At 47.3% G+C, this 24222-nt stretch overlaps 1 protein-coding gene across 3 annotated transcripts in view; it reads left to right on the plus strand.

The window, feature by feature from the left end:
• ALDH18A1 (aldehyde dehydrogenase 18 family member A1) overlaps positions 1-24222 on the plus strand; it is a 38155-nt gene that overhangs the window by 11886 nt on the left and 2047 nt on the right. For 2 of the 3 annotated variants that reach the window (XM_024563161.4, XM_024563162.4), the window contains exons 4-17: positions 1904-2053; positions 2144-2248; positions 5388-5546; positions 5978-6068; positions 9120-9244; positions 9992-10136; positions 11047-11120; positions 12519-12612; positions 14985-15205; positions 17121-17258; positions 19246-19441; positions 19545-19666; positions 21849-22035; positions 23024-23119. In XM_024563161.4, coding sequence (XP_024418929.2) covers positions 1904-2053; positions 2144-2248; positions 5388-5546; positions 5978-6068; positions 9120-9244; positions 9992-10136; positions 11047-11120; positions 12519-12612; positions 14985-15205; positions 17121-17258; positions 19246-19441; positions 19545-19666; positions 21849-22035; positions 23024-23119 — 1903 coding nt within the window. The remainder of the gene's footprint in view (positions 1-1903; positions 2054-2143; positions 2249-5387; positions 5547-5977; positions 6069-9119; positions 9245-9991; positions 10137-11046; positions 11121-12518; positions 12613-14984; positions 15206-17120; positions 17259-19245; positions 19442-19544; positions 19667-21848; positions 22036-23023; positions 23120-24222) is intronic. The other variant, XM_024563163.4, reaches the window with a different exon arrangement.

Genomic DNA, 24222 nt, shown 5'->3' on the forward strand with positions numbered 1-24222 from the left:
GATTTCAAATGTCAGCATTTTGCAGCCCTGATAATTAATAGGTCTTTCTGATGGTCATAAACAGCTGCTGACAGCACAAAAAAAAAAAGATAAGCAGGCATTATGCATCCCCGTGATGGACACATGACCTGTACATTTTTGACAAAACTAATCAAGCCTCCACCCTGAGCGGTTTACGGGACCCTGGAGTACAGCACTACACCCCAGCCCAGGGACACAAGCAGGAAAACTGAGGCAGGGAAGCCCTGAAGTACAAACAACCTCGTTCCTCTAACAGGAAATCCCAAGGGGAAAATGCTGGAGGAGGAACCCACAGACTAAAAAAGATGTGAGAGACTTTTCAGTGGACTGCAATGTATGGGCTTCATTTGCACCTCAGTTTGAGCAACATGAAAAAATCAGAGAAATGTAAACACTGAGTTGATATTTGATATTAAGGAATTATTTAAATGTTTTAGATCAGTGGCCCCCAATCTTTTTGGCACCAGGGACCAGTTTCATGGAACACAGTTTTTCCCATGGACCGTGGGTGGGGAGGGGTGCCCAAGGGGACAGGAGGCGGAGCTGAGGTGGCAACAAGATTGAAGGTTCGCCTGCTGGCCCTCCTCCTGCTGTGCGACCCAGTTCCTAACCAGCATGGACCAGTACCAGTCCGCAGCCTGGGGGTTCGGGACCCCTGTTTTAGATGACATTTGTTTTATGGATGCATGCCTATGTATTCCCTGTCTTTTAGCAATTATTGCTGAAATGTTTACAGATGAAATCTCATGTCCGGGGCGGGGGGCGGCCCTGGAGCTCCTTTATAAGGAGTATTGGAAAGTGAAGAGTGGCCATGAGAGATACTTGTTGAAGACGGGTGATGAGTACATGGGAGTTCTTAATATTATTCTTACCACCTTGGTTAAGTATGAGATTTCCTGTGATAAGAAGTTATTTTTTAAGCCCTGGCCAGTGTGGCTTATTTCATTGGGTGTTGTCCCGCAGACGGAAAGGTCGCAGGTTCAATTCTCAGCCAGGGCACCTGCCTAGGTTGCAGATTTGGCCCCTAGTTGGGGAGTGTACAAAAGGCAACCAATTGATGTTTCTCTTGCACTGATGTTTCTCTCCATATTTCTCCCTCCCTTCCCCTCTCCCTAAAAAACTCTCTCTCCCTTCCTCTCTCTCTAAAAGCAATGAAAAACTATTCTCGGGTGAGGATTTTAAAAAAGTTATTTTTCAAAATCACAGTTGATTGCAGATGGCTGTGATTTCCTGAACCAGGTTATAGTGTTCAAGCATCAGGAAGAAAGGACAGGTTAGAAATACTGACTTTGTTTGCATCTTGAGCCTTTGACCCTTTCATGTGGATCTGTCCAAGGTAGGAAACAAATGCCAGGGTTCTGGGCAGACAGAGCAGAACAGGGTGAGTGTCTGTCCCTGGTCTAGCCAAAGGTGACCCGGGGGATCAGACATGCCCCAGAAACAGCCTCAGCCTCATCTCCCCAGTTCATGCCTTAGAATTTGAAAAACCATCTGCTAAGTTTGTTGCAATTCCTAGCTTGTGACTTCTGTTCTGGGCTTTTTGTGTGTGTGTGTGTGTGTGTGATAACAACTAGGCCTTTTGCAAATACCGAACTACAATGGGTGCCATCAAGCCCCATATTTGCCACACCCGGCTGCACACCAGAACCCCCTGTTAAAAACTTCTGATTCCTGCCTGCCACCTGCTTACCAGATTTGAGTCAGCAAGTAGGAATCTGTATCTTTACCAAGCAACCTGGGTGACTCTTCCCAGGGCCAGTCCACTGCTGCTCCATAAACCAGCATTTGGGATCCACTCAGTTGTCCATCCCACCTGAGTTTCTTGGCAATCGAGGAAAGAAATATTACAAGTGACTTATGCCTTTTTCTTCCTCAATGTCAGGTGTCAGTGCTACAGAATCAAGGCCGAGAGATGATGCTGGTAACCAGTGGAGCCGTAGCTTTTGGCAAGCAGCGCTTGCGCCATGAGATCCTTCTGTCCCAGAGCGTGCGGCAGGCCCTGCACTCGGGGCAGAACCAGCTGAAGGAGATGGTGAGTGCTGCTTGCCCTCGCCCTGTACCAGGGGTCCTCAGGCCTCCTTTCCTCCCTCCCACCCACACCTTGTCTATTGGTGTGTTACAGGCAATTCCTGTCCTAGAAGCCCGAGCCTGTGCAGCCGCGGGGCAGAGTGGACTGATGGCCCTGTATGAAGCCATGTTTACCCAGTACAGCATCTGTGCTGCCCAGGTGAGAGACTGGCATTTGCGTGGGGCAGTGGGACTCGTAAGGGTGATTCCCATGGAGCAAGAAGACGGAGAAGGGCTCTGGAGCCAGACTACCAGGAGACAGTCTTGGCTTCACCACTTGCTGGTTGGGAGATCTGGAGAAAGTCTTTTAAGTCTAACGTTTATGTGCCTCAGTGTCTTCATCTGAAGAACAAGGATAAGATCAGCCCGACTTCAGAGGGTTTTTCACGAGCTTAATGAGAAAACATGTGAAAAGCATTTAATACAGTGTCTGGTACACAGTACCCGCTCAGTGTTCGCTCTGGTTGTTGTACTAATACCTCTTAGGGCTACCCCAACTGCTAATTCTCCTGAAGACAGAAAACTTAGATGTCTTTATTTCATTAGCAACTTGGACTTCAGGTGGCTTGCTTCTGTTGGCACCTGGTTGCCTTATATAATAGATACCAATTACGCATTGAAAGTCGGAAGGAATGCTGGTGGTTAGTTGGTTTTTCATTCATTCAGCAAATATTTTTTGAGCACCTATGGTGTAGCAAGAAATCTGTTAAGCATTGGGGATACTGCGGTAAACAAAACAGCCGTGGTTCCAGTGCTCGTGGAACCTAGAAGTTTTTGGTGGTTACCTCTGAATGTTTTAGAACCTTCTTTCTACATTATTTCTTTTTTACCTAAATTTCCAGAATTTTTTCAATTGTATTTTTCATCAACCAAACAAGTACACACTGAATAGACCTAAATATCACAAAACAACTGAACAGTCACTTTGCAAAACAATGGAAAAAACCTGACTGCCCAGGTTATTATTTTTGAACTCCTTTGCTGCCTCTGGTCTGTTTGCACAGATGCTATTTTACACGGGTGATGTGCCCTATGCGCCCCCTCAGGGTTTGCTCTTCCATTTCCTACCGCTTTGTTTCCCCACCATGTTCACAGGCGTTATTCAGTGACACTCTGGTGTTATTCCAGAGTGTCCTTGAAACAGTGAGCTGGAACAGAAAGGTGTGGACTTGTCCACCTGTTTCCTGTGGCTGCAGGCCCCTCTCTCTGTCAGCTTAGATTTTTTTTCTGTTAGCATAAATGCAGTGGAAGCCTCAGTTTCTGTCACCTTCCTGTCTCTTCTCTGTCACAATCCAATGATAGTTTTCGTCTAGTTTTTCCAAAGTGCCCGGAGCCATGTGAGGAAACTTAGGTCCGGGAGCTGTGTTTTTGTTTTGTTTGGCTTTTCCCCGGGTTGGCTGTTTCTCTTTTTTTGGTCGGTTGGTTGGTTTGTTTTAATGAAAGTCACATTGAAAGTCAGTGCCCATTAGCCATTGTTCCCATTAATACTGACGTGAAAGAAGGAGCTGTGCCCCTCCACGTCCAACAAGCCCCCCTCCGCGGGCCTCTTCTCTCCTACCTTTGCCATCCCCAATGTCTTAACTATGAAAGATCTCTACCTTCTGTACCTTATCCTATAGTGTCTTGTCTTCTTTACTGATCCCGTTTCGAAGATCATTTTCATTGGCTTTTGGAAATCTCTAGTAAGTTGTTTGTCAGGTTAAAGACTTACACAAATATAGCAGCTTATTTTTTCTTCATAAAAATGAAACTGATTTGCATGTTAAGAGGTTGTCCTTCTCCAGGCACATACTTTTCCCTCTTAGGGCTCTTGTCTCCTACCTCTTATTTGTTAAATTGCTAGAGCCACAGGTATTTTCAAAAGACCTTTATACCTCCTGCTTGCCTCCTCTACACACACGTGTTTACTTTTATTGTTTGACCTTTTACCACCAGGACAGAGTCTGTATGTTCTCAACTAAACTTTTCTGAAAAGGAATTCATGATCTATCCTTACAAAAATATGCCCCATTCCATTTTCCCCAAAGCATCAACATTTTTACTCTCCATCCCAGCAGCTAGTACAGGGCCTGGCATTTCAGAGGTACCAATGTATTTTTTTAAAGATTTTATTTATTTATTTTTAGAGGAGAAGGGAGGGAGAAAGAGAGGGAGAGAAACAGCAATGTGTGGTTGCCTCTCACACGTCCCCTGCTGGGGACCTGGCGTGCAATCCAGGCATGTGCTCTGACTGGGAATCAACTGGCAACACTTTGGTTCACAGGCCAGCCCACAATCCACTGATCCACACCAGCCAGGGCCCAATGTATTTTTATCAAATAAGTGAGTGAATTATTTCCTTTAGACATATTACCATTTTGTCTTCATCACCCATGTTTTATATCATTCAGGCTGCTGTTATGTTAGTTACCACAGCCAGACCCTAGTTCAGGGCATAGCCTTTTCCACTATTTCAGTACCTTCCCTCTCGACCACCTGCCCCAACCATTCCTGCTTCGGCCTGCCTTACACATGAGAACCCTCTTCCTTAAACACCAGAGGGTTTTCGGTGAAACATGTTCATGAGCTTCAGGGTTCGTTACTATTTAGTTTTTTGCCCTCATCCCCATTTACCTTTCTCTCCTGCTAAACACTGCTGAGAGCTTGGATTCAAGCAGGGAAGCAGAGCTGACTGCCAGCCCCACACCCAGCTCTCCCCTCTCCCTCCGAACTAGTTATGCCAGTCCTTTCAGGGTGTAAGTGAAGGCTCACCTCCGTACACCTCTCAATTCCTCCCACGTGCTCAGACACAGCCTTTGCTAACTGCAGCAGTGGCCGGCCGCAGAGCAAGGACCATGACGACACGGCCCCGTTGCCTCTATCTCATGCGCTCCCCAGCTGGGTACGCCACTCATTCCTTCACTCAGCAGAGGTGCTGCAGCCAGACCCTGAGGCAGGTGCTGAGATACGAAGATATTTTAGAGACTAATGGCAGTCATGACTTTCCCCAGTATCACTCTAAAGTCGATGTATTAATTTTCTTAATTTTGTAAATGGACGAGATTTGATAGCTCTCAAAATTGAAGTATTTTTCCAAGAAATCCTGAACATCATTAAATCTTCCAAGTGATTCTGACTTTTTCCCCATCTCTAGAAAAATTGGGTAAGCCTCCGAAGATGTGTGTTCCATTGCAGTCTGTGTTGGGTCTCAGAAGCCTAAAGTTTAACTCCCCCAGTCTTAGCATCATAGCATGTTATTCCTACTAGGAAGTTCCTCATTTTCCTCCCTTCTGTGTTCTTGATCTATTTAAACCTTTTAGATTTTGGTGACCAATTTGGATTTCCATGATGAACAGAAACGCCGGAACCTCAATGGGACACTTCATGAGCTCCTCCGAATGAACATCGTCCCCATTGTCAACACAAATGACGCTGTTGTCCCCCCAGCTGAGCCCAATAGCGATCTCCAGGGGGTAAATGTGGGTGAAGTATTCCTAAGGGTCCAGCGTGCTGGAGACACTAATGCTGCGCTATGCTGCATGCACTAACCCCGGAAGTTGGGCGCTGACAAGATGGAGAAACTGGGAGAGGGGTGGCATCGTGAGCAGTGGTGCACAAGGTCTTCTGGAGTCAGAGGGTTTCATTCAGCAGGGTGAGCTGTGAGAGTGGCTTAAGACTTAAGGTGGTGCTGTGGGCATGGCTTGTGCATGTCAGTGGCTAGAACGGGGCATGCTTGGAAAGGGAGGTTGCCACGTAGGCATGGTGTTTTGCAGACGGAAGGGCCCTGCAAAACCTGTCATCCACGTACTTGGTCGTTAATTTTACCTGCCAGAGCTTAGGTGCGTACTTCCGTGAACTTCTTTTTGAACTGTATCTCTCATTCACTTCTGACGTTTTATCTGCATTCCAGGTTATTAGTGTTAAAGATAATGATAGCCTGGCTGCCCGACTGGCTGTGGAAATGAAAACGGACCTCTTGATTGTTCTTTCAGATGTAGAAGGTACAAAGCAACGCCTTTTCCTTTTATCCAGCCTTTGTTTTAAATGCTACATGTGGAGCGCTTGAGTTTCCCTCTTTGTGTGAGTCCTTCTGATCTTTTCCTTTTACGATGGACCATCATTTGCTGAGCTTTGCAGTCTGACAAAGGGTTTTTATGACTCAGAAGAAGGGGGGTGGTCCTGGAGGTGCCGTTTAAATGCTGAAAGGTTGTCATCTCCAGGCACTTTAGATGTGTTTTTTATAGCAACTTTATGGAGATATAATTCACATACCATACTGCACCATTCACCTATTTAAAGCTTACAGTTCAGTGTTTTTAGTGTCCTCATACAGCGTTTCCACCCTCATCGTGATTTTAGAGCACCCCCTCACCAGCACGAGAATCCCCGTACCCCTTAGCAGTCACTCCTCACTTCCCCACAAACTCCAGCCCGACGCAACCTCCGATCTACGTTGCCTCTGTTGACTTGCCTGTTCTGGACATTTTATATGAATGAAATCATACACTAATGCTGCTTTGAACTTCATGTACAAGTTTTAGTGTGAACATATTTTTAGTTGTACCTAGGTGCAGAATTGTTGGATGACATGGTATAACTCTGTGTTTAGCCTTTGGAAGAAATGCCGGGCTGTTTTCCAAACCACGTACACCATTTATCCATGTAAACTATTTCCAAAATGGCATAAAATGCACCGTTTTACATCCCCACTCACAGTGTGTGAGGGCACTTGTGTCTCCGCATCCTTGCCGATGCTTACCTCTTATTATCTGCCTTTTTGAGTATAGCTGTCCTGGTGGTATAAAGTGACACATCATTATGTCCATCACTTTCAGCTTTTAATGGAATTCATGAGACAGACTATTTTAAATTGGAGCCACTGCAGAAAATCCAGGCTGTGTGGCCACCATGTCTAATGTGTTATTCTAGTCCTTTCCCCCTGCTCGTGGAGGGGCCCCTCTTGGCTCCAGTTTGACTCTGCATTCACTTCCCGCTTTCCTAAGCTGTTCCCATTTACATTTTGACCCATAAGGAATATGAGAGCCATGTCAAAAATAGGCCCAACCTACAGGATCCCCAAAGTCCCCCATTACCCTCCCAGGAGGTCAGAAAAACCTGGTTGGTTCCCAGCCCACACCCCAGGCAAGTTAACCTGGCCAGGCTTGTTCTCCAGTTTGCACTCCACCCGTGTAAGGTCAGGGCAGGGGCTGTAGGGGCAGATAGAGGTGGATCGGCCAGTCTCCTGCCTGTGTGGGAGGTCAGAGACACCATACTTACATGTCAGCGTCTCTACCTGTAAAAAGTCTTGGTACCATGTTTATCCATTGTACGTTTGAAATCTCAGGATAGGAGTGGCTAATTTGGGGTAAGAGTAAGCCACCCTGGAGAAGAAGGCATTTTGATTTAATCAGCAGATTTTTTCATTAAATTTCTACTGTGCTCAAATGCTACTCTACGTACTTTGTGAATGTCAGTTTATTCAATCCTTATAACAGCCCTGTAAAGTCGTAGGGCAGCCCAATTATTCAGATGAAGAAATAAAAAATTAAGTTCATACCAGTTAAATGGTATATCCAAAGTCACATAGCTAGTTCTTGGTAGAGGGCAGTTTCTAATCTCACTCTTTTCAGTTACAAAATCTGCACCCTTTCCTTGGAAGGATGTAAATCTGAGAGATCAATGTATAAAACCCAATTTGAGCTAGACTCCAGTGAACAGCTCTGTACACCAAAATCGGTCATACAGGTTTGTGCTCTTTAACTCTGATTGGTTCTCCACTGGGTGTTGATTTTTAGAACAATATCAGAATTGTAAATATCCTCTTGCTGGGTGTGAGAGGCTGCTGTAAGGGAAAAAGAGTAGGCAGAGTATCAGAATACCAGGAACCTCTAGATGTCTCTGGAGAAGGTTTGGCTTAGAATGGTCCAACCTTGCCCATCCTGTCATATGAAACCAAAGCATCCTCAGAATCCCAGCCCATGACTTGCGTGCACAGTATCTCTGGGAAGAACTGACCCTAAATCCCAGGAGCTGTGACGTGCTGGGTCGCAGTGGACAGAGGTTGTGGGAAGTGACTCTTGCTGTTACTGCTGCACACTGACTTGTTCTGTACGGACACCGACTTCCTCCTTCCCCTGACCCCTGCTTCCCTAGAAAGGATGTGCGTAGCAGAGTTGTGTTACAGCTTTGGAACAGGGCAGTAGAGGGGTGTGTTTTAGCACAAGAAGAACAGTGAGTTAAAACCAGAAGCATCACCACCCCAGATGTCCTCAGCCAGTTTGCAACCAGGTGCTGTTCCTCCCTGCCTGTGTCCCCTGAGGCCTAGACACAACTCCATTTCCTCAGGCCCCTCTTTTCCCTGCCAAGGCTCCAGCTTGCTCAGAGCGAAATTGTGAGGGTTTTTAATCTTGGATTGTATGCATGTAACACTTCACGTGATTCTTTTGTCACTCTGCTCATTTATATAAGGGACAAAGGCTTTGTGGTGATGAATCCAGACTGAATGCAAGAGCCATGCACTCTTCTGCCGACTCAGCCTGACCTTCACACCGCTCACCCATCACATGGGGTGTATAATAGGGTTCTGTGAGAGTTAATGAGAACCGGTTTCACAGCTCCTCCTGCTGGGAAATAGTCACGTTACACAGTTGTGGCTGCTGCGCTGTTTCTGTAAAAGCCATTCATCTTTTTCAGTTCCACCCTTTGGTTCAGCATCATAAGTAGCAATGGCAGAGATGAGGGCAGCTTCCGGGTAGACTGTGGGTAGGGCTGATAAACTTTGTGCCAAGGATGTGGCCATGCCCTGATGCTGGCAAACATTTACTCATTAAGCCTGGTTACAGAAGTAGGGAAGGCGAGTCCTCCTGGAGCTGCTTCTCAGTGTGGGTGGATGCCACTGGTCCCTCTCTCTCTTTTTCTGGGTAGCACTGGTGGGACAGCAGAGTCCGCCCGGACGAGTTAAGTACACAGTGGTTGGCAGTGCCTGGGAGGCCTCTCTTGGGGGGCACTTACTTCCACTAAAGCAGGGTTATTGACCCTTGTTTACTTTTTAGGCCTCTTTGACAGCCCCCCAGGGTCAGACGATGCAAAGCTCATTGATATATTCTATCCCGGAGATCAGCAGTCTGTGACATTCGGAACCAAGTCGAGAGTGGGCATGGGTGGCATGGAAGCCAAGGTGAGGACTGGGGCCTTCGCTGCCTGTGACAGCTCTGGAACCAAAGCACTGCCTCATCATTTTTACGTTTGCAGTTGTTTGTGGGCTAATGGTTCACATGCGAGGCACATGCACGCTTACACACTCGTATGTACATACCTAAATACAGGCTTAATGCATGCTGTGTACCAGTATTTAGTCATATCTATGTATTCTGTTCATTAATATTACATAAAGAGTGTATTTGTATTGTAAACTCCTTAAAAGCGAGGTCTTTGTCATTTTCATTATTCATAAATCCTCTAATGTTATCAGTTCAAATATTTCTTGATGAAATCTTGCAAAGATTCTTCTCTCCCATTAATTGTTCTAAGAAGTTACACCCGTAAGATACAGCATCACATAGCAATGGCAGAGGTGAGGACCAAAGTCCCCTTTACAAAGCTAAAAGTACTCAGCTTCAGACTCTGGTCAGACACCAGACTGGACGGGAAGTTGAGGTGCAGTACGGCAAGTGTGGAAATTGTGAGTCCCAGTATAGTCTTGGAGAGGGAACACGCTGGGCACAAAGGGTAGATTACTTCATCTCTATGCAGCCCAAGCCACGGTTGGGCTGGGTGTGCTTACAGAGCTTCCAGAACATCCCTCTGGGTACTTACATTGCTCAGTATCACATTGTATTTTATGTCATTTTGCAAAGTTAAAGTGTGGGTGACTAGACCATGCAAAGGTCTGAATCTCATCTTTGGATCTAACCTCTCTTACTAGGTGAAAGCGGCCCTCTGGGCTTTGCAAGGAGGCACTTCGGTGGTTATTGCCAGTGGAACTCACCCAAAAGTGTCTGGGCATGTCATCACGGATATCGTAGAGGGAAAGAAAGTTGGCACCTTCTTTTCTGAAGTAAAGCCTGCAGGTGAGTAGTTCTTCACAGAGTCGTGTGGTCTGTGGGTGATAGCGAGCGATGCCTTTGCCTAGGTGGACTGGAGACTGAGCTCTCAGTCTGGGAACAGGGATTCCCAAAGCTGATGTGCTGGTATTTTGAAAGATGGTATTGTTTTGGACACTGTTTGCAAAACTGGATTTTGCTTTGCTTTTATAAAATTTATATATCTCACCTGCCTAACTAGGCCTCCTAATTCTCTCTAAAATTACTGAGTTAAAGAATACAAGCAGCCCTGACCAGTGTGGCTCGGTTGGGCATCGTCCCACAAAACAAAAGGTGGCTGGTTCAGTTCCCTGTCAAGGCGCACGCCTGGGTTGTGGGTTCAGTCCCCGCTGGGGTGCCTGTGAGAGGCAGCTGATTGATGTTTCTCTCACACATCAGTGTTTCTCCCCCTCTCTTTCTCTCTCCCTTCCCCTGTCTAAAGGGATATATAAATAAAATCTTTAAAAAATGCATAAGCAACCATTTTAATCAAGAAACGTTATGCTAGGTCCATGCTGGATGCGACACACTAGTAAGCACGAGAGGTGCATAGGTTGGTATGTGCTCTCAAGTGTCACGGGGATAGACTCGTATTATAATCCACATTCAGAAATATCAGCACGTTAGAAAACGCAGGCCAGAGTGAAACTGAAAAGAACTCCAGAAGACATGAGCTATATCATCTACCCCAGAAACAGGACAAGTTTCTTGTGTTTAGGCCTGAGTCAATCTGGCACATCCTCTGGCCATTTTATTGGTCAGAGTGATTTCTGTGTGTGCAACAAGCATAACAAGATACCAAGTGCACGGTCCGTGCACGTGATGAGCCTGCGTACGTGCTGAGACAGTGATGGGTACCAAGCCTACCACCGTCTGAAATTTGCAAATGTGCTTGCAGGCCCTACGGTGGAGCAGCAGGGAGAAATGGCTCGGTCAGGAGGAAGGATGTTGGCCACGTTGGAACCAGAGCAGGTAGTAACCCTACTGATGGGTTTGTTCGTTTTCAGAGTGGGTCATGCTGTGAGGTCTAGGACACAGTCAAGCCTGCTGTCCCCGCTTTGCTCCTTGTGTCCCCCAGAGTTATCTGAGTCACCGGTCTGATTCAGGTGTGCCCTGCCTTTTGTCTTTTTCTGAATTTTACTTTCCCTTTTGTCTTTTGTAGGCTGAGGCCTAAAGTAGCTTTCCATCACTCTGATGTTTTGATCAATGTGATGAATATGAATATGGGGAGAGCAGGGAGGCTCCCTAATCCTGCCACACACTGGGCCTGTAAATGTGGGAAAGTTACTCATCCGAATCATCTAACTGACCTCTAAGGCAGAAGCTCAAGAGCCTGCTCCATAACCCTAGCCCTGCCCTGCCCCCAGTGAATCAGGCGCAGTAGCAGACACGTTGAGGCTGGAAACACCAGGAGGTGGGGGAAGGCTGGGGGCTGGCTTCCCAAGCCTTGTGTTGTTGAGGATGGATTTGAGAGTGATGTGCATAGGTTTCTTCTGAGGAGTGCTCTGACCTGAGAAAGGACAGGAGAGCTGAGAATAACTACCAGGAGAAAAAGGAAAGCACAGGGAAAGCCTAGCTTAGCTTCTCTCCCTGCTAAACCGCTTCTGCCCCTTCAGAGATCCCACACTGGGTTCCCACGTGTCCCAATCTGTGCGGAGCAGGGTGGGGTTTCCTCAAGCATCCAGGACTGGATTTCCCTTCCTTTGACTGAATTCATTCAAGAAATAATTGTCAAAAGTGAGAAACTAGATGCAAAAACTTACCTAGGAAATGAAGTATATGCAGTTAGAGATATTAAATGTGTGGAGATGTGTGTATCGTGCTGATTCAAAGTGCCGGCTCTGTGCATGGATAAATTGTATAATTCGTCATGCCTCCTCCCCTACCTTGGACCAAGGTTTGCTAATCACAATAATCAGGAGTGGTAAAGAGGAAGAGAAGTAAGAATAAATAGGGGGAAGTTAATAGAGAGGAATGGAAAAAAAGGAGCTGTGATGGGAAATGAATAAGAAGAAATAAAAAGATTTCAATCACTGGTCACCTTGGATTCAGGAGCACGGCCTGGCATACTTAGAAGAGTAGATTTAAAAGACCAGGTATGGCCCTGGCTGGTGTGGCTCAGTGGATTGAGCCCATGTGGGCCTATGAAGCAAAGGGTCACCAGTTCAGTTCACAGTCAGGGCACATGCCTAGGTTGCAGGCCAGGTCCCCAGGAGGGGCATATAAAAGGCAACCACACATTGATATTTCTTGCCCTCTCTTTCTCCTTCCCTTCCCTTCTGTCTAAAAATAAGAAAAAGAAAAAGAGCAGGTGTGCATATTTTTTGGATTAATATGTTTGCTTATTTAATGTTTTACTTTTCCTCCTAGAGAGCAGAAATTATCCATCATCTGGCTGATCTGTTGACGGACCAGCGCGATGAGATCCTGTTAGCCAACAGAAAAGACTTGGAGGAGGCAGAGGGTAAATACCAGGCAATCTGAAGTCAGTGTTAAGGAGGTTTTATTTAATTCTTGTATCATAGTCTACCTGAAGTCGAGATTGTTATGGAAGAAATTATATACTATGCATCCTATTTATTGAGGGTTGGTGGTTAGTGTTCACGAGGCTCTTTCAAACCATACACACTACATCCACCCCCTTCCCCAGATATTCTAGTACAACCCCCCCAAGGGGCTTTTTCTGTTCCCCACATGACTTTACGACCATTTCCAGACAAGAGAAGATTGAGGACCTCACTATTCTAGACATTCAGCTACAGCAGCTAACATTTCTTGAGGTTTTTCTGTGTTGCTGGGCATTGTGCCAAGAGCTTAACAGACATGGTCTTATTTTATCTTTACAGTGTAGTACCTGTGAGGTAGCTGCTATTTATTATCCCAATTTTAGAGAGGAGAAAACCAAAGTGTAGAGAAGTTGTCACATGCCTACAACCATGTGGCCCATGACAGGTCTGGGATTCAAACCCAGACGGCCTGTGCCTGTGAAATAGGCATAGAATAGCTTATGCAGCCAGTGGTGAAAGGCAGCTTATCTCCTAGAGAATTAACCAGTGTGTGGTCTTCCCAGAGTCAGCAACAGGGGCCAACGAGAAACGCCCCTGGGTGCCCCTGGTAGAGCGGGTGAGGCTGCCGAACCCCCTTTGCAGACACCCAAGTATGTAGAGTTGGGCGGGCCCTCACTCTCTCCCATTCCCTAACCCTCTGCCTCTGGCACCCTACCGTAATGGGGGTTGATTTTAGGGGGGTTTTAATTTCCTTTTCTCCTGACTAAATGTGACTTAAACATCCACATTAATATTGTTCCCTTCAAAGAACCCCAAGGCTCATCAACATTGTTTTCATTCCTTAAAACACGTTTGAGCCATTGCTTTGGCACTTCCTTTAGAATTTGCTTCTGGTCTTTTGAAGTTTTGCAGTGTTGGGAAGTCATAAAATAAACTCTCAAAAATGGAAGAAGTGAGGAGATCTTAACCAGTTCTTTATAATTTAAAGTGAAAGAATTAAGACCCACAGAGGTTAAAGCTGTTTTTCAAGGTCGCACGACTAGCGGTCGGCAGAACTCTGACTTCTGGTCACAGTTGTCTCTGTCTGGAAATCCACGGGGACACACAGTGGCTTAGGAGCCAAGTCCTGGGTCTTCGTGACCATGGTGATCCCCTTTGACTCAGGAAGCCCGCTCCAGGAAATTTGCCCTAAAAAGTATTTTAGGAGGAGAAAACAGGCCCACCTGTAAAGATTTTTAGAGCAGGATTATCCATCACACTGAAAACTGGAAACAGCCTGAGTACCGAATAACATAAGTGTGGTTAAGGGCATTAATCTGAGTGGACTCAATGCAATACTTACCAGTAATTAAATATTTTTTTCAACATGGAACATGTACATGCATCGTAAGGTGAAAAACTAGAGTGTAACATTTAACGTGCACTATATTTAAAACTTGATATTTAGCACATGGGGAAATGTGACGAAAATTAATATTGATATAGTTAAATGATATTGATATTACTTGGTAGAATGATGGTTGAATACTTTTTCTTAATATGAGGTTGGTTCCTCCCCTCCACAGTAGAAATCTTTTATTATCTAGGTGGGTGTGGTTATAAAAAAGAAAGAAATTTTCATAATCTCATGTCAACATTAACCACAGTAATGACTTGTGATGTGTGATTTCATGTGGTTTTCCAGAGATAGATATATACAAGCATATATTTGAATATGTGTAAGTACAGAGAATCATTCCATGCATACTGTTGTATTTAAATTTAAAGAAAATTTTATATATGAACTTACAATTCCATTTGTTTTTATTTCAAAAAATCTTTATTGCATCTGATTATGAAATCATTCATTGTAAAAGATTAAAATAATGCAGAAATATAGACAGCGATCATTACTGTTCTATGCCTTCCAGACATGTAAACATAAAATGTGCGATGAACAGGGTCCAATCACAATGCTGTTCTGTGGTTTTCCTCTTTCACAAACTATATTCTGAACAGCTTAATAACTGAATTCAGCCCATCGTCTGAATTTATAGGTAGAATCCAGTTCCCCACTGACAGAAAAAGGGTATGATAAGATCCTCATTACATGCAAGTTGACTCACGCGAATGTGGGTTTCTGGAACTGAGCTCGTTTGCACAAGGGTGTGGTGTACATGCCTGTAATGCTAACGCACACCGCCACACTGGAAACACTATGAAGGGCGTGTCCCCATCGTCCCGAGACCCCGTAAATCCCACGTCTGTTCCTGACACGGCCCCGCATGTTCAGGACACGTGCGGCCCACCCACATCCGCTGTTGGTCACGTACTCCTCACACCTCCCCAGGGAGACTGGCAGCTCCCCTGCTGAAACGTCTGAGCCTGTCCACGTCTAAACTGAACAGCCTGGCCATCGGTCTGCGGCAGATTGCCGCCTCCTCACAGGACAGCGTGGGGCGCGTTTTGCGTCGGACCCGGGTCGCCAAAAACTTGGAACTAGAACAAGTGACTGTCCCAATCGGAGTTCTGCTGGTCATCTTTGAGTCTCGCCCCGACTGTCTACCTCAGGTAAGTGGCTAACACCAAGATAAACCTCCCAAAGTTTCGTTTTCTTTTTAAGGGAGAAAGTTTTACCTTTTTTCCCCCCCAAAGATAATTTTTGAGGCTTTATTCTCAGGTTGTTCTTAAGGTAACTTATATTATTGATTCTTCTAGTAATTCTACAGTAGGTATTTATATGTCCATTTTACAGTTGAAGAAACTGAAGTTTATAGACGTTATTACTGTGAGACTTACAAGTGCAGGTCTGGGCCTTGAGCCCCGATGAATCATACCGTGGCAGGGGAGCACACTTCCCAACATCTCAGCCCACTGGGCCCTTTGTTCCCGGACGAGAGTCCCTGCCAGCCTCCTGCAGGGGCATTCGTCTTGTAGCTGGTTGTGCCTGTGCGAAAAAGGCCCCTTTATTATCAGTGTCACAGATGGCTTCCTGTAGGTGCATCTCCCAGAAAAAGGACATCCAGTAGTAATGGAAACTAGAGTGTAGTCCTCTTTCAGGAACCTGGCATATCACAGGCCAGTGCTGACAAACCGCGTATGAAAGGGTCTGCCAAGCAGCCGTGCTCTTGTTGGCCTAAACTGTCTCCCAGAAGTCTGGGACCATTGTGCCCCTGGACTATCCAGAACGGTGGCACCAGCTCGCTCTTTGCACTGGCCATGAAGTCTGAAAGAGAGTCTATCCAAAAAACAACCAGCCTGTGCTCTTTACTGTAGGGCCTAAGTGACCAGGAAGTCCAGAGTGCTCTGTGGAGGGTACTCCCTGACATGACCTAACGTCAGCCTGTTCTCCACGGGGCTCCCATACCTGCTGCCCTTCTGACCTGCCTCTCAGCGATGCCCCAGGGGGCACTGCAGAACCCCCTCTGCTGGTAGACATGGGTCCTGAGTCTCCATGCAGGCTGTGTGCAGGAGCTCTCTGCTGCCTGTTATCCAGACCAGCTGGCGCTGAGCAAAGTAGGAGGTCTCTTTTTCAGCCAGCTACAGCTGAGGTTCCTCACTTGGGGTCTTAACCTTGGATAGCATCACAGAATGCTTAAATCCTAAAAGTTGTATGCAGAATTCAGTGTGTTTGGGCATTTATCTGGAGAAAGTTTACATAACTTTTATAAGGGGTTTATGAGCAGCAACAACAAAACAACAACAACAACAAAAAAGATTAAGAGCCACTAATCTGGAGATTAACATATTCAGGCAAGGTTTTTTAGTAAAGAAAATGTCTTTCATCACTATTTAACAAAAGCTAGAAGGTTTTCATTTACTCCAGGAGCATTCAGAGAGTCCAGCTTCAGCCCTTGGATGATCGGGGCAGTGCGGTTCATTCTGTGCCCCCGGAGGGTGGCTGGTCCCCCTCCTGGATGGCCTGCTCCTCTCCCAGCCGCCTCTGCCAGAGCTGTCCAGGCTGATGGGAGCTCTAGGCCTCTCCGAGCTCTCAGCACCAGGCGATTAGAGCCCTCAGAACAATGACACAGCCAGAGGAAGATGTGGCCAGAAATGCCACCCAACCTCTGCTCAAGGCAGGTGGAGCGAGCACTGAGTCAGGAGGCGGCTGAGCCCTCGTCCTCTACCGGGTCCCTGTGGCCCTGGCCACCTAACTCAGGTTACTTTGCTAATGGGCTAAGGAAGACTTAGAGTTTAGTTCCTAAGGTCTGGGTGGTTTGGCTCAGTCAGGACTCCCAGCCATGCCACTTAGAAGCTACGTGACCTTGTAGAGTCACCAGCCATCTCTGGGCTCCAGTGTCCTTATCTGTAAAGCCGGAGATAAGACTGGTATTTGACTGACTGGAATGTTGTGAAGATTAAACCGAAAAGGTCTTTTAAAGTGATTAACTCAGTGTTTGGCACAGAAAAAGTGCCCAGTGAATGCTGACGTTACTGTTGCCCTTGCTTTTCCCTTTGGTTCACTGCTCTCCCCTTCGGGCTCCAGGTGGCAGCCTTGGCTATTGCAAGTGGTAATGGCTTGTTACTCAAAGGAGGGAAGGAGGCCGCACACAGCAACCGGATTCTTCACCTGCTGACCCAGGAGGCACTCTCGGTCCATGGAGTCAAGGAGGCAGTACAGCTGGTAGGTCCCTGAGAAGGACGCAAGTCGGACCCAGAGGGGCCAGGTCAGGCCTTGGGGAATATGAAGCAAAGCTTAGGCCATGGAAGTCCAGGCCACTGGCAGGCTCGATTGATGTGGCAGTAGGTCCTGTGTGTCTGCTGACATTGGACAATCCGGGGTCTTCAGTGGCTTAGGAAGACGACTCTCATGCAGCTGTGTCCTGGCACTGTTGATTTGTAAGAAGGCCTATTAGCCCTGCATTCTTTAGGTCACAGGGCAGCAAACAGGAATACCAGGCTGAGAGTGTGAGGCCTGGGCTCTGCTCACTGGCAGAGTGCCTTAGGCCAAGTCAGATGAGATAGCTTTTATGAAAGTTTGTCATAAACCATCATGGAGCGTGTAAGAAATAGGTCATGCTGTACCGTTGTTATTATTGTTACAGTCATTATTTTAACTGGTGTCTAATACTGCTCAAATGTGAAGTGTAGTTTCTGAACCAAATAGTAAGAGCTACAATTTATTGAGCATGTACTATGGGCAAGGCACTATTCTTCCTTACCTCACTTGATCCTCTCAACAACCCTATGAGAAAATATCCGTTTCTACCTATTTTATAGATGGAAAAAAAATAGTCTCAGAGTTCAGTAACTCACCCCAAATCACACAGCCCGTAGCAGAATTTAGATTTGAACTTAGGCTGGCTCCACATCTGCCTCTCTTTCCAGTGAGGCCCACTCACGCCACATCCCAGGACCCTCCTGCTGCTGGGAGGAGGTCTACAAACCTACGGCACTTGATGCTCTCCCAGGGGAGTCTGCGCTTTTCTTACGGCAGCACAGTGGGTGGAAAGAGCACAGATTTTAGGGATTCAAACCACAGCTCTGCCACATCCTAGCTTAATTCAACACACTTCCACGCTCCCCTTCTTCCTGTTGATGTACAAATACATACAGTGAGGACACAGATCTTACGTGGTCTTGTCCATCTGGATATACACATGTACGTAACCACCAGCCATACCAAGAGAGAGAATGTTTCCAACACCCCGCAGGCCCCCAGGCGCCCTTCCTGATCAGTGCGCCCCGTCTTCACCAGCAGGGAGCCACTGTTTTACTCCTTCCACATCTTTTGCCTGTTCCTGAACTTCGTATAAATGGAATCATACCAAACGCACTCTTTTGTGTTGACTGTCTCTCGGTCATCGTGTCTGTGAGATGCATCCACACTGTTGCACCTACCAGCAGACTTCCCTTTCACTGCGGTGTAGTGTTTTGTTTATATGCCTCTACTGCAGTTCGTCCTTTCTTCTGTTGACAAACATTTGGGTGGTTTCCACTTTTGGACTATGCCGATGACAGTTGCTGTGAACATTTCTGTACATGTAAGTTTGTGTTTCTGTTGTAAGTGACATGACCACTTAGGGGAAAACCAAAAATCAGGAAGGCAGAAAGATGCCTGTAATCTCACTGACCTAACCCAGCGCCTCAGTCAGTCCGGCCGACCTCCCAGGGCTGAGGCTGTTGGTGACGTCGGGAGGAGCCCCAGTAAGACCCAACGTGTCATCCAGGCTGTGGCTGGGGAACCACCAGAGCAGCTACTTTCTCTTTAGATGCTCGTCGCCTGGCATAATTGGTACCTCCTCCACCTTCCAGAGGGCGGACTTTGTAATACCTCCCCTGGAAGGTTAAAAATTGTCTGCCAGTGTATAGCTAGTTGTGTCCTAGCCCCGTCTTCCCTACTGGACTCCGAGCTGTCAGAGGGCAGAGGCCAGGTCCCGCACGTTTTGTCACGCAGAGCACAGCACCTAACGTGCAGTGTTTGGTAAGCATTTGCTGGACAGCATCAGTTCCCATGATCGGGACTTAATCTTGCTTTGGAATGAGTTTTCACAGTGCCCGATGTAGTTGTCAGGAGTTGCAGGCATTTGCCTGTAAAGGGGATGTAGCTGCTTCTCGGTCTCGCGGAGTTGAAGACATCCTCCCCATCTTTTCATTCTCTCCTTCCGCAGGTGAACACCAGAGAAGAGGTGGAAGATCTCTGCCGACTAGACAAAATCATAGACCTAATCATCCCGCGTGGCTCTTCCCAGCTGGTCAGAGACATCCAGAAAGCCTCGAAGGGGATCCCGGTGATGGGGCACAGTGAAGGGATCTGCCACATGTACGTGGATTCAGAGGCCAGTGTCGATAAAGCCTCCAGACTAGGTGAGCTGGATGGGGTCCCCTGTTGCACAGGCAAAGCATCCGTCAAATCCTCAGTGGCTCTAGGTCACGTTAATAGAAACAATTCTCTGTCCTCCTCCTTTAGTCAGAGACTCTAAATGTGAATATCCAGCTGCCTGTAACGCTTTGGAGACGCTTTTAATCCACCGAGACCTGCTGAGAACACCCCTGTTTGACCAGATCATTGACATGCTGAGAGTGGAGCAGGTAAGACAAGTCTCGCGGATTCACACATCACTTTCTGCCTTCCTCGTGGGGACTGCGAAGCCTGTGGGATTAGACCAGGGGCATCTGCCATACCGTGTAAGGCCTTCAAGAAGCAATATTTTTGAACATCTGCTGTGTACAAAGTTCTGTGCCAAGTACACAGAGATGAGTGAGACGTGAAGACATGGCCTCTGCCTTCTGACAGTCTAGGAGACGGAAGAACCCACACCCAAACAGCTTCATTACGAAGTGGAACGTGTGGAGTGCTGAGAGGGTTCGGCGCTGGGACAGGTCACATGGCAGCCCTTTATTCGGGTGGCACAGTTTACAGTTCGTGTCTGAAATCCTGCCTGTTTGGATTTGACTTGAAAAGATGTGCAGAAATGTTCTCAAACCAAAAATGTATTGCATCTACCCTTCCATAGATATCTTCCATTGCCGATATTAATGTACTTAATACAGCGATAGTTGGGAGTCAGCAATTTGCATGATATCTTCTTTTTCTGAGGTTGTTTTCTTACCACGTCATGAAGGTTCTAAACAACCAGTGCCAGCAGACTCCCAACATAATGTATGCTCCCTCTTAAATCCCTAATTGCACCAAAACAGATGCTTTCCAGACAGACATGGACGATCTTAAGTTTTCTTCAGAATGTATTTTAAGCTCTGATACCGGCTGTCATGGTGTCCTTTCAGAATTCTGTGAACTAGCCCAGCGGTAGAGAAAGTGACCGCCGGCCTTGGTCGCTCTGTGTCTCTCCCCTTCCATTCTTTTGCTGGAAAGGAAGGCTCCGATGAGCTTATAAATGTGGCACGGACCCAGTGAGAACCTGAAAGGATTGTTTTGAAAATGAAAATGCACCCCACAAATTAAAAGGGAGTTAGATCCCATGCTTACTTGTGTTTGGGCCTTACTTTACGCTAGTGGCCTGCTTGATCGGGTACCCATGTGCGCCAGGCACCACACTGGACAGGACTGGACAGCAGGAAGGCGCTCCTTTAGCCAGGAATAAAACCCCCAGTCTTGATTCATACAAGCCCACGATATCCTCAGGCTTCCTCAGGAGTGCCTTGTGATGCCTCAGGTCACCATGAGTCATTAGGCACACTTCATGCAGCACCTTCGCATTGCAGCGAGCAAACCGGAGCTGGGCTGGCGGAGGGGGTTTCGGTCCCTGAGGAACTGGTTTGACGGCAGGCCTGGAGGAAGTGGGTCTCAGATAGGAAAGCACACAGGGCCTCAGGAGTGACGAGGACAGGACAGACACCGCTTGTTGTAAGTTGAACTGAGCAAGAGTGTGGTCTCAGAGAATCAAGGCAGAAACCCTCCCTGGGAGGTCTCTGTGAACAAGGCTTAAGCAGAATTAGACCTCTGAGTGGGTCCTCAGTAACCAGCCTCAGAATCCTTTAGTTCCTCCAGGCAGGAGCAGAAGTAGCCCCTGTGGGTGGGGCCTGAACCTGAGGTGGGGCCTGAATGACAAAGTTGGAACTCTTAACAAGTAGCCAGTTTGATGTGGTTGCCAACCAAGTCCTGTTCCTCTGAAGCACACCTGGGACTTCTCCAAGGTGCAAGGGCAGAAGTGTGCACGTTCGATGAGCCCAGTGTCCAGGTCCCATATGCAGGGAATGGGGTTTTTATAGTCAGGTGAGTTCATGTTAATGAAATGCCAGCAGTCAGGGGCTTATGTGGTTAACCCATTAAATGCCTTGCACTTTTTTTTTAATCTTCACCCAAGGATATATGTATTGATTCTACGGAGAGAGGAAGGGAGGGAGAGAAAAACATTGATCAGTTGCTCCCATATGCACCCTGACCAGGGACTGAACCCACAACCCAGGCGTGTGCCCTGACTGGGAATCGAAACCGTGACCTCTTGGTTTAGGTGACAATGCTCCAGCCAACTGAGCCACACTAGCCAGGGCTACCTTGCACATTTTTAGTGTTCAGAGGCTTCCTGTCTAAATCTGTGCTCCAGTTTTGCTGAAGGCCCATTACTGGCCAGTGGTCAGTCAGCATTTTGAAAAGCAGGCTGCCTTTACAAGGAGGACTAGGTTAGCTTTCCAGGCCACAGGACCTCAGGCTTATCATCTGCAGGCTCATCCTGCTGTTTGATCCTAGAGGGAGAGGTGTGCACTTGCTTCCTTGTGTTTCTGTTTTGCCCCTGGCCTTCCTCTATTCCAGGTGAAAATTCACGCAGGCCCCAAGTTTGCCTCCTATCTGACCTTCAGCCCCTCTGAAGTGAAGTCCCTCCGGACTGAGTACGGGGACCTGGAATTGTGCATTGAAGTGGTGGACAGCGTCCAGGATGCCATCGACCACATCCACAAGTACGGCAGCTCCCACACGGATGTCATCGTCACAGAGAATGGTCAGTGTGCAGATGCTTCAGGCATATGGTGCCTGCGTTTTCTGCCTCAGTCTCCGAGGTGGTTCTGCTGCTCTCAGTCCCTCCCAGCCTGTAGGAAAACGTAATCTGGACAGACTAATGATGATGCCTGGTGTTGGCTGCATTTGCTGGTTTGCCAAGTGCCTTCACGTCTGTTACCTCATTACACTGTGGCAGTGGTCCCGTGGGAGGAGGCAGGGAAGAGACGATTAGCTCCACTTTAACAATGCCTCCTGCATTACAGGCAGGCCTCCCAGGTTATTAGAATATACCCATTTCACAGCTGAAGAAACTGAGGTTCAGGAGATTAAGGGCAGAACTAACTCCACAGTCATCCAGTCCCTCTATAGACACGTATGTGTTGTAAGACATGCCTAGGTGTCAGGCCCTGGCGCCCAGTGAGTGATGCAGGAAGCCAGTATGGCCCCTCCAGGAACTGACAGTCAGTTTATCGCTGAATCACAGCAGCACTGATAACAACAGCTGACATTTACTGAGCTCTTACCCGTGCGATAGACTGCGATGTGTGCGCTGTGGGCGTCAGTTCAGCTCACCCCCGCCACCACGCTGGGAGCTAGGTCATTGTCAGTCCCTGTTTTACTGAGGCACAGAGAGGTTCAGAAACCTGCCGGTGGTCACTGCGCTAGTGGGTGTGAACCTGGAGTTCAGAGCTAAGCATTCTGGCCCCAGAGCCTATGAATAAGCAGGGTGGACAGGCCGTTGCAGCACCAAGGGTACGTCTGCAGTGGGAGATCTGGGCTCCAACCCAGCAACTACTCTCCCCACAGCAGTGACTGACAAAGCTCGTTTGCCTTCTTCCTCTTTATATTTTTCACAAATCTTGATGTTTAACATTTCGGGAAGCTCCACAGGGGCCTGGACCCTACCCCAGTGAGTTGCTGGTGAGTGGCTGGAAGCAGGGGCATTCTCTGTGGGTTCTTCTGACTCAGTGTTTCCCTTTATGCTGCAGAGAAAACAGCAGAGTTCTTTCTCCAGCACGTAGATAGTGCCTGTGTATTCTGGAACGCCAGCACTCGCTTCTCTGACGGCTACCGCTTTGGACTGGGTAAGAAAGGCTGGTCATGGGAAAAAGCCGTCCCCGTGCACCACCCTGTGGTCCACGGAATATGGTGAGGGTGGAGGAGACACCTCTCCTTTATGGTCGCATGAGTGTTCGAGATGATGGAGACAGAGTCAGGGGAGGGTGGGTACAGGAGAGAAAATGATGGCTGGTAGAATCCTCTGCTCTGAGCACCTCACGTGTTAAGAAGATAGGTACTTGTATTTCCTTTTTTGTACATGCGGAAAGTGAGAGTCAAAGGAGTGAAGTAACTGGTACAAAGTCACGCAGCCCAAAGCCGGGGTCCCTCCCACCACGGCCTGGCTCCATTCACAGGTTGTGACAGGCGTGCCTGCCGAGGTCCTTGAGAGCACTGCGGCGGCAGGCTTATTTCTGTAGAGGGACAGAGCGAGATTGTGTCAGAACTAAGAACTCCCCGTGCAGACAGGGCAAACGCGGGGGTTAGTGCCTATGCTGGGCTTACGTGTCAGCCTCAAAAACGGCTAAGCCCAGAGGTGCAAGGTTTACTTCTAAAGCGGACTGAAATACAAAGCTTCAGAAAGACACCCTTCTCCCCCTTCCATCATTAACAATAAAACCTCCATCCCCAGTAGTACGGGGATTTTTCAGACCCTGTCTGGTTTTCAGGGGCACCATTATACAAAGCTCCAATAAAGGCATTTATGACACATTTGAGAAGTATTTCAACCACTTGAAACCTTTTAATCCCTCTGAACTTTTGAATAGATGATCTGCCCAGAGAAATAGTTCTCACTGCATCATTAAAGGTTATTAAAGGGAATTTTACTCAGTTATTTTTAGTTGGTAGACAGTTTATTTTTAATTCCCTGTTTCCATTATGTTGGGGCTTTGATTTCATTGTTACATCAGTTGCACTGGACTTTGTATTCCGTGATCTTGAAGGAGAAATAGCAGCGTAAGGGCTGAGGTGCCCAGCTTTCAAGTGAAAGTCAAAATGGGGGAAGGCGAGAGACCAACCCACTCCCTTGTGTTTCCGTCCCCAGCTCCGAGCACAGGCTCATACTCTGGCTGAGCCGAATGCATGAGTAACAGTGATGTGTAATATTTTCTGAGCACTCACTATATTC

Source organism: Desmodus rotundus, chromosome 4 (assembly GCF_022682495.2).
Source record: "Desmodus rotundus isolate HL8 chromosome 4, HLdesRot8A.1, whole genome shotgun sequence".
Lineage (NCBI taxonomy): Eukaryota > Metazoa > Chordata > Mammalia > Chiroptera > Phyllostomidae > Desmodus > Desmodus rotundus.